The 14,762-nt window shown below is 47.3% G+C and overlaps 1 protein-coding gene across 1 annotated transcript in view; it reads right to left on the bottom strand.

The window, feature by feature from the left end:
* Nucleotides 1–4,342: 4,342 nt before the first annotated feature.
* Nucleotides 4,343–14,762, bottom strand: part of LOC124265807 (integrator complex subunit 1-like) — a 54,736-nt gene continuing 44,316 nt past the window's right edge. The window contains 5 exon segments of the mRNA XM_046700639.1: nt 4,343–4,478; nt 5,140–5,258; nt 11,482–11,778; nt 12,867–13,079; nt 13,317–13,412. Of these exon segments, the coding sequence (XP_046556595.1) occupies nt 4,343–4,478; nt 5,140–5,258; nt 11,482–11,778; nt 12,867–13,079; nt 13,317–13,412 (861 nt within the window).

Genomic DNA, 14,762 nt, shown 5'->3' on the forward strand with positions numbered 1-14,762 from the left:
GCACCCAACGATGTCATCGCAACACTTGGTTACCAGCAGTCTGCAGCAACAAGCGACCTCCAAAAGAGCGTCATAGTATTTCCTGACAGCAAAGTTTTATCCAGTACCGCTATGACCGGGTGCTCGGTAAGAACTACCGATACTCACACCGGGCGCAGTAGAATCGCGAACCAAATCATCCATCAGTTGCGAAGACCTACGACAGGATTGTACCACGAAACGGTTCGTCGATGACTTTGAGAACTGATTAGCCAGACCCAGTCGGGGCGCCGGAGCGCGATTCTGTGATGATCACGCGCTACTGGATATCATAAAATTACCTGCATAGTGGAAGTTATTAGCGTATACTTGTAAAGAATTCATCCGGTAAAGGTATTGGCAGTGGATAAGCATAGATTAAACATTAAGCACTCTCACAAGCCGTGAAGGTAAACCGTGGATAAACAAATCAAATTGTCGAAGCGAGCTCACACTTCCTTAATGAGGAATTCAGCGCCACAGATGCTCCTGTCGGGTTGGTAAATCGGTTCAGGTGTGGTGAGCCGAATGTTGGACATTGATCTGAATCAGTCCGCGGATCTGGATCGGTTCGGTATCCGGAACGCTTTAAATGATCTCAGCTGATGGAGAGATTCTAGAACGCCAGTGATTTGAACCGATGAGGCGAGGTGAAATGTTCCGCTAAGGTGAATCGTTTCGTGCTGTGCATGTGAATCGATGATGAACCGCTTTGGCGATACGTAAACAGTCTTAATATTAGCGGCTTAACCATTGAGTCGATATCGCATCCACATAATGCCGTGGCTAAACGGTTTTGACGATAACTCGCTGTGTGAGTCAGCTGGCAACACAGAGCCAGCTTGGATGAGGCGGACCATCGACGATATCATCTGATGATGCGCCAATGAAATTACTCACCGGCCTGACATGGAATTGACGACGGCAGTTAAAGTTACCGGTCGCACGCGGGGAATTTGTCGGGTGATCAACTGTTGAAGCGTAACGAAGCTGCCAGTTGAATCGGAGAAGCATGTCTGCATGTCTCTAAATATCGCCCTTGATAAGGGAGCAAATCGGCTAACGCTTGCTCCAGGAACACAGGTCATCACAACCACAATACGACGAGCGGGGATCCCAGGAAGCAATATTGTTACAGTGTACCACGCTACTTAGGGTCAACAGCAAGAAGCTATGGTGTCAGAAACCGCGCCTGGAGAGGATCACCGCAGTATTCCGAAGACCTCAGCAATAACCTGCTATGACCCAGGCTAGGTAGAAGTGGCATGGCATGAAGGTGAACGCACCATCCACCGGAAACCATAACGAAGCCTCAGCAGGTGAAACCACCCGCGACAGAAACCCATGTTAATGTGGGAAACCACGACCAGGTTGCGCTAACCGCGAGTGCTCAATAGGGGATATCCTGATTAACCTCCGAGGTGAATAAGCAATCAATTGACGCAGAAATCACCCCGACCAAAACACACCGCATAGCCAGGGTGAACCGGAATCGGTAATGGCGTAACCACTTTGACTCAGGTGAGACTGAACTACCACTAATGAATCAGAATGCTGCGGCGAATTGATTCTCGACTTGGCGAGATGGTGAGCTCTAACCTAAACCTATGTTGAGTGGGTGAACTGAGTCGGTAATGTGAACTCGTTCCGGCCCTGGTGAATCCGAAGTTTCGGTTCTGAGATCGGCCGTCCGCTGAGGTGAATCTGAAGTTCTATCTTGCTAACGCAATTCAATAACGCTAGGTGAATGGTTCCGTTTAGTGGAACCAACACTGGCTGCTAGGACCCAATCTGATTGGTGAAATGAGCTCCAGGTGGTGAATTTGTTCCGACTGGTATTATTGGAATATTGACGACGGTAGCAAGAGCCGAACGCAGACTCCAGAAACGATTAGTTCCCAGCAGTAGAAGAACGAATCTCAACCCCAACCACAGATGGTGACTCCAACTCAAGGGTGAATTTACTTTTAGTGAAATGAAACCGTACCGTTAGAGGAGAACGGATATGTCTCCAACCAACGCTCGAAGCCATCGCCCGATGATGAATGCTTGGATTTAGAAGCTTCGGTGGACCTGAACGGTCCCGGAAGAACGGATTCTACTTAGGATGAAGTGCAGATCACAGGTCTTGTGGTGCAGATTAGCCATTGGCGACACTACCTGAAAGCATCGCCCATGATGAACTTTGAGCTAGGTGGGAGGAAAGCTGCCCCAAAACGCTTTGGCTACATTCTCAGACAATATAGAATCAGATCGAAGCATCCATAAAATCTTCAAGTAGGGAGAGACGGAGATTTAGAACGGCGAAAGCAGGTAGGGGCTGATAAACATTGTTTTGAGCGGAGATGGACCAGATTCCGTGATAAGACATCCTTTATTCATGTGCCAAACGCATCGATGTTAAAGCCGAATTAAAATCCTCATTAGACAGTCCGGACATTTTAGGGACAACGTTTGTCCTGGACTCAAGAACAACTCCACAATAATCAACACATAATGTGTGGGTCCTAAGCTGAAAAACTTTTATTACGCTTTGAGCTTAACATCTTCGCTTTGGCCTGAACAGGCTTAACCAATGTTGAGCAATTATCGTGATTAAAATTTTTCACATCCACTCAGTGGAGCGACAAGAAAGAGAATGAGTATGTGAGGTGATCACATGGGCGAGGATCGGCAAGATGCCTCCTCAGGTTGTCATGGACTAGTGAGCGGCGACTTAGCAGGAAATACACGCGACAGCACAGGGACATTTGCGTATCAAGGCAGGCCTGAAAGCAGTTTTAATTCGCTTCACCTCTCATGGTCGAATAAGAGAGAGAGGTGCAAGTCGAGATTGATAAGTTTAAAAACATCCTCTTTTTCCAAGTCACTGTAAATCAAAAAAGGAAGCACTACTACAAAATAATCACCAAATATTATTTAATAGTCCAGCTTAACAGTCCACACAGTAAAATTAGGTTGTTCTTCCGTGACGCCATGAGCGCACTCAACGCGGAAATTATTAATAACCATGGGTGTTGTGTAGAGGAGATCTTGATCGGCGGAGGTAGGAGAGTTTGCAGGAGAAAACACTGGAGAAAAATAAGGCTGGCTGGTAGACATGAGCGCTGTGAGTGGTAAGTGAGAGCGGTGAGTGGTAAGGAGAGCGGAGTGGTAAGGAGAGCGGTGGAGTGGTAAGGAGGAGCAGTGAGGGGTGATGAGCTGTGAGTGGTAAGGAGAGCGTGAGTGGTAAGGAGATGCGCTGAGGGGTATGCAGAGCTGAGGGCAAGGAGAGCCGTGAGCAGGCGACGTGAGGCAAGGAGGAGCGGCAAGGAGAGCTGCGGAGGAAAGGAGGAGCAGTGAGGCAAGGAGAGGTGAAGTGGCAAGGGAGAGCGCGCTGAGTGGCAAGGAGAGCCGCGAGGGGTAAGGAGAGCGTGAGTGGTAAGGAGAGCCGTGAGGGGCGACAATGAGGTGAGCAAGGAGAGCCGTAAGGAAAGTGCTGAGTGGTAAGGAGAGTGTTGAGTGGCAAGAAGACCCGTGGAGTGGTAACGCCGGAGAGCTGCTGAGTATTTGAGGAGAGCTGAGTGAGCAAGCGGAGAGTGTTGAGAGGAGTCGAGAGCATGTCGTGGTAATGGAGTGAGCCGTGAGTGGGAGGGAGAGCGGTGAGTGGTAAGAGAGAGCGTGTGAGTGGTAAGGAGCAGCCGAGTGGGTAATGAGGGTATGAGGATGGGAGGGAGGAGCGGAGTGGTAAGGAGAGCCGGAGTGAGTGGGGAGCAGAGCCGTGAGTGGTAAGGGAGAGATGTGAGCGGTAAGGGAGAGCTGCTGAGTGGTGTGGCGAGAGCGTGGTGGTGGAGTGAGAGCGGCGGAGTGGTAAGGAGAGCGTGAGTGGGTAGGGAGAGCAGTGAGGGGCAAGGAGAGCGGGGTGAGTGGTGAGGTGAGACGGGTGAGTTGTGGGAGAGCGTGAGGGGTAAGCGGAGAGGTGAGTGGGTAAGTGAGAGCGGTGGAGTGGGGTGAGAGCGGTGAGTGGTGAGGAGAGGTTGAGTAGTAGGAGTGCAGTGAGTGGTAGGTGAGAGCGGTGAGGTTGAGGAGAGGTTGAGCATAGAGAGTGTGTTAAGGCAGGACAGAGTGATTAGAGTAAATGGGACAGCAATAGCAGTGGAGAGCACTGAGCAGAGAGTGTTCAGCAACGGGAAGAGTGATGGCAACATGACACATACCAGTGGACCGTGGCTTCCCTTGAAGATGATCTGCACCAAAGCTCTCAGTCGACATCCTTGTCAGCCAAGCAGGCCTTCAGCAGACTCATCCTCTGGACAAAGGGTCTCTGGGGTTGAAGAACATGGGCTCAGGGCACCAGCAGGATTGGAGGACATGGCTGCAGTTGTTTTCCTAGTGTCACCAGCTTCTTCCAGGATGTAGTCCACCACCACATATCACCTGGCTGATGGTCGGGCGACAGAATGTCCTCGCGAACTGTCCATCTGGGACAAATAAAACATAGCTTATTACCAGGAAGAGCATTACAACTAGCTTCAATGATATTGTTTTCTAAGAGAAAGATTTCAGTCCTCCACAACCTGAACAAAGACCTCCTGCCAGCCATATGCGTAAAGAAAGTCTACCTTCTTGCACTCGCCCCTGCCAGATCTTTTGGGATGTGGATACACCACAGGAAGTCCAACACCGCTGCTAGCATTGAAGCTGAAATACAGGTTTCTGAAGTTGAAGGTTACTGAACCACAAATACTCACTGCCTGAATTACCTTTCAGTGAGACTGCTAAGATCAATTGTTAATTTTTGAAAGAAGAATCTTGATCTCTTTTAGCTAATGCTTAATTTAGTATTCCTGTGATATTACTGGAAATTAAGTGGAAAGCCTGAAGTTAACACCTGAGTGAAACCCACCAGCATGGGTCTGGTGCTGACATGTAGAAACACAATCATGGCAAATCTGGTGTCAGACATGTGACACCTGGGACAACTGGGTAAACCATACGCCCCCAGAAATAAACAAAGCTTGATGTTGATGGAACACATAGCCACATGCTTCACAGCCATCAGCAACCAGGTCATATCAGGCTATACAGAAACAACAGCCATCAGTAACCAAATCATGTCAGACTCCACAAAAACTACATTACCTCTTGTCTGTGTTGTTGAGGATCCTGGTGATACACCTGTTGACTGTGCCCCAGTTACACTGGTGAGTGAGCAGCGCCAGCAAGTAGGGCTCCTTCCGCCGCTCTGAACCTTTTCTCCTCTAATGGCTGACGGTCTTCTTAGCAAATATCAACTGCCGTTGCAGATCGGGTTGACTGGATGATTTCAGGGTCCAGCAGTTCCAACCAGTCAATCAGCAGAGAGGCAGTGGATACAAGCATGGGCTTACCTGGTGGTAAAATGGCAATGCTGATCATAACTCCCGCAGGTGATCAACTACAAAGGACTTTTTCACACTCACCATCTAAAGAACATATTATTTGTCTTCACAACACAGCGATAAAGTTGACAAGATAACGTCAAGGGTAAAGACTTAGTTCCTGGTTCACTTGTTATACAGCCGAACACACACATCTTACACTTCAAATGTATCAGAGCCTGACTGGCAAGCTTCTTGGTCATCTGCCTGATGTCGTTTTCATCAGCTCCATCATCACACACTGCCGCTACACTAGGTTCTCAAGGTCAGGTCGCCACTCAGAGCTGGGGAGACCTTCAAACACCAGTCAACATTAGGTCAACTATCACAAGCTACCCATGTAGGTAGCATTCCTCGCTCAGCTAAGCGAACTAAACAAAGGAATAACAGGTTAGAGAGAACACCGCCTTATACCTCTGCAACTAGGGAGATGTTGGCTGCTTATAGTGATTAGAAACGGGCTGGTGCGTTGCTTTCAAGATTACTGTACTGATAGAAGGCTTTACATGCATGCGCATGTCATGTTCTTAATGGCAGGGCCCAAATGCCAACACCAGTTCTCTGTTAATAGTGTTGGCCCCACAAGATCCCATGCTGTTGTTACACACCACTCAGGCACTTATATACTCGTCCATGAGCTGGCCAGTTTTATCCCCTTACTGTCGGAGCCCAATGCACAGCAACAATAAGTACAATTTTTTATCACCTTTGATATGGTTTTATCTCCATTTAGCAATATTCCAGCAATAATAACGGAGGGGACACCAGAAATTGTCTTCATTGTACCTATGCTGGGAATTGAACCGTTGTCTTCTGTGCGACAAGCAAACCCTTTTAACCACTATGCTACCGACAATAATCGCCACTATTTTGGCATGACACATCCTTGATTGAACCATTGATCTCTTCTCTTTGGGCAGATGCTTTATCGTGGTACAACAAGGCAGCCAATATGACGTGTAGGGCTGCAAACAAACTGATCATAAAGCAACTAGTACTGTTCACCATGTTAGCACCACAAAACGAGATGCCAACTTTACCCTGCAGGGGATGTGTGCTCATGCCATCAACCACTGTTCTGTCTTGTTCGAATTTCCCAGTCACCTCTATGATAAAGATGTAACATTGCTGGGAGGAGGAGAAAACAACCCCTCGCGACTAAAAACAGGGGCGTGAGGTAGCCTAGTGGTTAAAGTGTTTGTTCGCCACGCCAAAGACCCGGTTCGATTCCCCGCATGAGGGCACAATGTGAAGCCATTTCTGGTGTTCCCCACCGCGATATTGCTGAATATTGCTAAAAGCCGGGCAAGAAACCATACTCACTCACTCACACCAAAAATGTAATTTTTGAGTAAAATTGATATTTTATACTTCATCCTGACTCATGCTCTTTGTTTGTCTTCTCTTCTCTGCAACATAGTGGAACACTTGTATCTCCTAATTGAAGCCCCTTCAATGTAAAATCACTAATTGGTACTCACCACGAAGTTGCCTCCCTTTGCCCTTTTGGCGGAACAGGTGTCGCCACCTCTCTGGCCTTTCATGCTTCACTCTCTCCTGATTTTGCTGCAGCCCAACACTTGAATTTACAGGGAAATCTAAAGTGTTATGTGGGAGGATGGGAGGTTAATTATGAGTCAGGATAAGTTATAAAATATCAATTTTACTCAAAATTACATATTTTTCCTTATCCTGACTCATGCTCTTTGTTTGTAGAATCCTAATGGAACGGAGGTGGGCAAAACAGAATACTTTGATTTTATAGAATTAGTGATTTATATAGATTTAACTGTAATAACTCCTTACGGGAACTTCATAAAGGCATAGACTTAGATAATTCCTCTATTATAAGTTCATAGGTTATAATGCCATACTGGGGTATTTCATATTATGATATACTGGAGATATTATAAACAACAATATCAAAGCTTACCTGATAGAGAAGCTTATACCACTGAACATATATACATACTGCTAGAACTCAGAGAGTTATAAGCCAGATAATGCATGTAACAATTATGCATATTAATCTTCGTAAGACTCCACGGTTAACGCTTACTTCCAGGACTGTCAACTGCTGTGCGAGGACCAAGGGATCTAAATGGTGAATGCCTGAGACGCCCTCGGTGGTGATATCTCTCAGGTAGTGATTAGCAAACACCATGTTAGATTTCCAAAAGCATCCTTCCATAATTGTATTCAAAGAACAGTTACCGTAAGGCGAGAGTGGAAAGCCAACTTCTGATTTCATGGGATTTGATGCTGCTGAGGGGTCCAGTCCTGCCGCCCTTGTAGGCTGGCATGACAGTTCTATCCATATAGATATGGTGGGTACGAGAGACTTCTGTCTGAGTTGTTGCCGACAAGGAATGAATAATCGCTTGAGAAATCTTCGCCTTGTTTTGGGAACGTCGTAAATAGATTTTGAGAGCTCTGACTGCTATAGAGATAAGTCCAGTGTATCTTGGAGATCCCGGAAATGGAGGATAATGCAGGATATGAAATAACCCGTTCTGGTTGACCTGGTAGTTGATTTTTGGCTTATGAAATCCCATCTTAATCCCAGGTGTGCTGTGTTTTGATTGTCATCAAACCGTATCCTCTCATAATCTATAGTGCTGAATTTCCTACACATCCTGGCTGCTGTGGCTAGAGATAACAGGAAAAGCGCTTTTCTGTGAGAGAAACTCAAAAGTTTGTCGACTCCAGCGTTCATAAGCCTCACTTGTGAGGTGTTGCAACACTATATTCAGATCCTGCTGGGGCGCGAACTTCCGCTTTGGTCCTCCAATCGAAAGCCCGTAGTAAGGCCAGTAACTCTGGAGTTCTTGTTAATCTAACACCCGCTCTCATGGTAATGACAGAACTAAGCCGCAAGATATGTTGACAATGTCGGCCTTTTAAATGTTTGTTTTGCCGTAGTAACACAAATAATCTGCCACTTGTGGATGAGTAGCATCTCTTGCTGTAAATCCCTTTATTTACTGCGTAATTCTCAAACTGTGCCACTTGTCGTCGCCGCGTTACGTGTAGAATAGCGGTAGAATAGCAAGCGCGTTGACCGCTTTGCCGCCTCTGGTAGAATACCTCTTGTTTAAACACATTTTAATACAATCCATACGCGGAAGTTGGAATACTTCTGGCTTCCGTGCACCTGTTTGGTGTGTGGATGTATTAATAGATTTGAGCCAGGGAAGCTCTAGTGTTGGTTGACCATTTCTTGAATTAGAATGGGGAAACCACGCTCTGGTCGCCAGTAGGGCGCCACTCAAAGTGAGTTGGAGGCTTCTGTGTTTGTCTGATTTTCTGTAACACTTGAGGTATTATTGCTGGCGGCGGAAACGCTGCACGCATTGAGGCCTTCCCAGGATATGCTTAGAGCCGCCCGCTGCCCATGCTTGTGGTCTGGGACTGGTGACACGTAATGTCGGTAGCTGATTGTTGAAGCGTTTGCGGTATTAGATCTACTAGCGGGCGCCCTATTTGCTTGATTATCTGTGCAAATATTTCTGTATTGAGCATCCATTCTGTCGGGTGACGGTTGATGTGGCCGAGAGTGCGCTCTTGCTAGTACATTCTTGGCTCGAATGACATGCTCTGACATGGGTTTAGATCGCGGTATTAGATCGAACAGTTGAAAGCTTAAAGTCAATAGGTTCAGTGATCTTGTTGAACCTTGTTTGTTCACATAGAACGCCACTGTCGAAGTTGTCGGTATGAATCATTAAGCGCGCATTCTGTAGAATGTTGCCCAATGAAGTATGCATGCTGATTACAGCTTTCATCTCTAACATGTTTATATGGAGCTTGCTTTCTTGCCTTTGATTCCATAACCCTGATGCCGTCCGGTTGGCTGAGATGAGCTCCTCAACCCTGGAGCCGACGCGCCTACATATTAGATGGGTTTTTGAATTCTGCTCTTCTAAACAAATACCTTCGCGAAACATTCGACCTCCTGGTCCACCATAGTAGATGAGGTCTGAGACGCTTCGGTAGACTGAATGGTTGTAGGTCGTCGAGATGTGCATTGATGAAGACCTGTAATGGGCGTAATCCGTAATCTGCCCGAGACTGTCATGTCTTGGCTGATGAGGAGACCCAACACGCCCTCTGCCATTGTCGTAGGTGTAACGGAGAGAGTAGAGCTGACGGAATGGTCTGTTGGATCTTGAGCCAACGGTCTTCTGGCACGACGATACGGCCAGTGACTGTGATAAATCGAACGCCTAGGAACTGCAGATCTTGGCGATGGTACCAGGTCCCACTTGAGTAAGTTTACTAACCATCCTAGCTGTGTTAGTAGCTTTATGATAGTAGTTTAACTGTAGTTTGAGATGCTGTGGATCTTGATCTACTTTGTATCCCGGTCGTCGAGGTAGAACGACTCCGCGAGCCCCTAGACGATGTAGATAGGTGACAATAGGTTTCGCTATCCTCGTGAATAGCCAGGGGCTGATGATATGCCTCAATGGGAGTACTTTCCATTGGTAATGTAGCCCGCCTAGTGCAAATCTTAGATATTTCCTGGATTCGGGATGTATCGGGACATGTAGATAAGCCGCCTTGCAGATCCATACCGGCCATGTAATCCATGGGGCTTAATCAACCGCCGCAACTGGAGGAAGGTGTATCATGCGAAACTTTGGTGGTTTGGCGTAGATAATTCCTGCTGAAAAAAGCTCATGTTGTAAATGAGTCTGTATTTCTCCTTGAGTTTTTCTTGGGTACTAGGAAAACTGGGGAGTAGAAGCCTGGTTCGATGTCTACTTGATCTAGTACTTTCTATGGCCTGCTTGGTTATGAGTGATGTAACCGCCTCTCTTAACTTTGGTAGTTGTTGTGCCTGTAAGTCGAACTTGTAAGGGTTGACTGTCAGCGGAGGCGTGGCCTGTAGTGGGATACGAAACTGTTGAAGAATGTTGGAGACATAAGGGTCTTTAACATTCCCCAGTTCTCCCAGTGTAGTTGGAGGCGCCCACCCACTTGTGACGGTTGTACTGGAACGGCTGGGGTGGAAGACTCCAGTCGTTCAACCTGTCTTTCAGCCGCTTATAGTTGGGGGAACCTCTGGGTGTCCTGCCTCTTCCTGACCCTCCTCTATAGTTGCCATATGGGCTTAATTTAAAAGAATCTTTTCCCCTGGCTGCTGGCTATCTTCCTATCCCGCGGCTTTCTGTAGCCCCGAACTTAGATCTCCCTGAGTATCTTTGTGAAGTCTGCCTGATGATCGCGCTTGCTAGCTGTTCCATCGACTTGATCATAAGGACTTCTCTGAGTCCTTAGTGACTTCCTTGGAGACTTTGTCTATTCCTCCGTCAAAGATGTTTGGGGATGACCACGGGCTTCGTATAGAGTGGAGCTGTAAAGTTCTCACCCCAGCTGCAGGAAGCTGAGGAGGCCTCTGACGACGAAGCTAAGGTCAGTGCTGCTGAGACAGATGTGAGATGATCTGTAAGGAACTGCTGGTCCTTCTTTTGCATCAGTAGGGCCGAAAAGTAGATCATCCTATCATCTTCAGAGGTCGATACGAAATCTGGTGATAAGTGTCTCATTGATCGCTCTAGATCTATTTAGGCCAAAGAACATGCCCTCGCCATGTTTTCTATCTGCACCAGCTTGCATCGTCAATCTTGTAGTTCTTGTTCTTAACATCGCTGATCAGCTTGTAGTTTTCATCGATGTCTTGTGCCTTCAGGAAGGGGTCCATACAGCGTGGAGAACTTCTTAGCGTGAAAGTTCGGCAGATGTGGAGTCTGCACTTTCGTGAGCTTTAATGAAGGCTGTATCTAGATTATGTGGCACCGCAGCAATCGGTCGATCGGAGGTAAGGTGATGGCGTCTGCATCGCCTTCCTTCTTCATCAGGTATGTCTGCGCTGAGTTGCCACTCTTGGACGGTGAAGATAAATCTAGGTTGTTTACCATCCAATATCTTATTCTCAGCCGTTTGAGAAGATGATGCTCTCCATCATCTTCTGTACCAGCATCGGAGATGAGAGGTTGATGCTCTTCTGATGGTGACCTCTGGGCTGCTATCTCTATGTCGGGTGACACTTCGGGGAGACCTGAGTGTAGACCTGTGTGCCGACTTGTGTGATGACCCGCGCAGGTGATGCACGTGGAGATCGGCGTGGTGAACGGCGCGGAGATCGCTCTAGGTGATCTGCGCCTTCTATGGGAAGACCCAGATCTGCGAGGAGAATGTTGACGGCCAGCGAAGCTCTTGAATAGTCCTCGACGCCCTTCTGGACGATGATCGATCTGTGTGACGGCCTTCGCAGCTTCCTCTGCGTCCGACCTGGGGAGCGGCGCCTTGACTTCCGCGGACGGTTTCCATGACGCCTGGTGGTCTGAGTCTGCATCTGAGGACGAGGCCGAGGATGATGACGATCTCTCCCCTTCGCCGAAGGCCTTCGCGGACGACCGTACATCTGGCGCCCTTCGCTGAGGTGGTCTGTGACTTCCTTCTCGGGCTGCTTCGTCGTGGCTGCTACGCTGACTGGGGGTGCCTCTGGGGTATCGCCTGGCGTTGCTCTGGCCCTGGGCTGGCTGCTTCCCGACTGTAGTGGCCCTCCATCATGGTCATGATCTGCCGCAACAGCTCGTCTGGGATGGTCTGCGCATTTAAGTAGTCGGTGCTCCTCTCTGCGATGACAGCTGCTGACCCTCAGGGAAGTCGCCTGACATCAGTGTAGAGGCATCAGGCTGCATGGCGCATCTCTGCTGATGTCACTGTAGCTGTCACCGGTCGCTTCTTGTGGCGCGACGTCAGGGATGATGATCGGCTGATCATCGTAGAGCCCAGTTCGGCGGCTGGAACAATCTCGGCTGAGAAAGTTCTTGACGACTTCGTAGACTTCCCCTTAGATGTCGACGCTGCCCTGGGGGTCCGAAGTCTGCGTTGGGAAGACGTCGTGGCCCTCTTGGACTTTATCTGCGATGACGGGACGTCTGGGGAGGCAGGACGCTTCTTAGTGTTGGCGGACTGCATCCCACGCCCATCTTCCGACGGAGTCTCTTGCGAAACACCAGACGGGAGGGGGTCTATCGACAGCAGCTGACTGGAAGGGGAATCCGATGTATCGGCCATGTCTAACCCTTGTTTGCGTGACCTATCTGCGGTACGTCTCACGACGCAAAGTAGCTATACCTCTATAGTAACCTATAAGAGGTAATAAACTAAGAAAAACCAAAGGATATAGTGTGTAAGGAGACACAGGCGCTCTCACATCCTGCTCACTGGGCGAAGAAGGAGAGAGTGAAGCATGAGGCCAGAGGGTGGCGACACCTGTTCCCGCCAAAAGGGCAAGGGAGGCAACTCGTGGTGAGTACCAATTAGTGATTTTACATTGAAGGGAGCTTCAATTAAGGAGATACAAGTGTTCCACTATGTTCGCAAGAAGAAGAAGACAAGCAAAAGAGCATGAGTCAGGATAAGGAAAAATAGTACTCTACCTTGTGTGAGCTTGTTAGGATCCACTTTCCCACCAGTTTTAAACATCTCCAGTTTCATCTGAGTTCTTTCTTTGGTCTTACTCTCTGATCCTGATGTTTTACCAGCTTCCAAGAACTGCTTGATGACCGACAGGAGTGGACTTCTTCGTCCCGGTGTGAAGACAGCCAGGCGTTCCACCATCCTCCTCACAGCATCAGAGAGTGATGTCTGACAGCACAATAGTGGTACAATAAAAACATTATCTCAGGTACACATATAGAGAATGTCTGTTTGTGTCTCTCATCTCACCACCCCGATCAAAAACAGAACCATTTTTCATACAGTCTCATTTTTCAGTTTTGAAATCATTTTTGCACATATTGAATACACCGGCTAACTTCTGTTTAAAATCATTCCATGAATCTTTCTTGTAATTCTGAATTTCTTAAGTATTTTGTTTCCCACCTGTTTAGATATGAGCAACTTGAGAAGTGGTCCTGATCTGGAAGATGTCTCATAAAGACGCGCTGCAAACTCGGCACCTTTTGTTGATTCCAGGATCTGGGCAACAAGCATCTCAAAATAATATCAACGATAATAGATGTGTCTACATCTCAAAATCAATTAAGTACGACATAATACAAGATTTCAAGCATATCAATTAAGTACGACATAATACAAGCAAGCACATAAATACCTTTAAATACGCCTCTAACATTTAATTTCCGTGCGTATCGTGCAAATGGAAATCTATTTCGAATAAATACTTGTCAAGTTTCTTTTGCGAAACACGATTTGACACATGAGGACACCCCAACACTAGGAATCACTTGCGTTGCCATGCAACGATTGGCTAAAAACTACACTGTTCCTATTTATATCCAGTCGGACCTGACATTTCGCGCATCACACGGTTGCTCAGTTATTTCTCACACGTCTTCAAATACAAAAACATGGTTGGAAATAGTGATCAATGAATCGTCCAGACAAACCACATCACCAACTCGCTCACACAAAAACATGTCAGTACTCCTTCAAAATTCTCAGTACACCTCCACTTGCAATATGATGTGTAAGTACACTCGCACCCCCAAAAGTTATCTGGAGCCCTGATGTGTAATGTGTTCAGCCATCTTCCAGCTGTATGGCTGGGGCCAGTGCGGACCAGACAAACATGTGATTGATACTGTGAACAAGAATCCACAACATCAAACAAAATACAAGTAAAGGGGGCACCCAATCCATTCGGTCACCTCTTACAAGTGTAGGTGGCTGGCGACATAATTTAACCAAGAAGCCCCATAACCCCCTCACTATAAATAGAAGTAGATGAGTTTGTGGAAGCATCACTTAAGTCAAGGCAGGTCGAAAACAATGAGATGCATCAGATGCTCAAGTCAAGGCAGGCCGAAAACAATGAGATGCATCAGAGGCTCAAGTCAAAACAGGCCTAAAACAATGAGATGCATCAGATGCTCAAGTCAAGACAGGCCGAAAACAATGAGATGCATCAGAGGATCAAGTCAAGACAGGCCGAAAACAATGAGATGCATCAGAGGCTCAAGTCAAGACAGGCCCAAAACAATGAGATGCATCAGAGGCTCAAGTCAAAACAGGCCTAAAACAATGAGATGCATCAGATGCTCAAGTCAAGACAGGCCGAAAACAATGAGATGCATCAGAGGCTCAAGTCAAAACAGGCCGAAAACAATGAGATGCATCAGATGCATCAGAGGCTCAAGTCAAGACAGGCCGAAAACAATGAGATGCATCAGAGGCTCAAGTCAAGGCAGGCTGAAAACAATGAGATGCATCAGAGGCTCAAGTCAAAACAGGCCGAAAACAATGAGATGCATCAGATGCTCAAGTCAAGACAGGCCTAAAACAATGAGATGCATCAGAGGCTCAAGT

The sequence above is a fragment of the Haliotis rubra genome, unplaced genomic scaffold (assembly GCF_003918875.1).
Source record: "Haliotis rubra isolate DU_JTF1 unplaced genomic scaffold, ASM391887v1 Scf997, whole genome shotgun sequence".
Lineage (NCBI taxonomy): Eukaryota > Metazoa > Mollusca > Gastropoda > Lepetellida > Haliotidae > Haliotis > Haliotis rubra.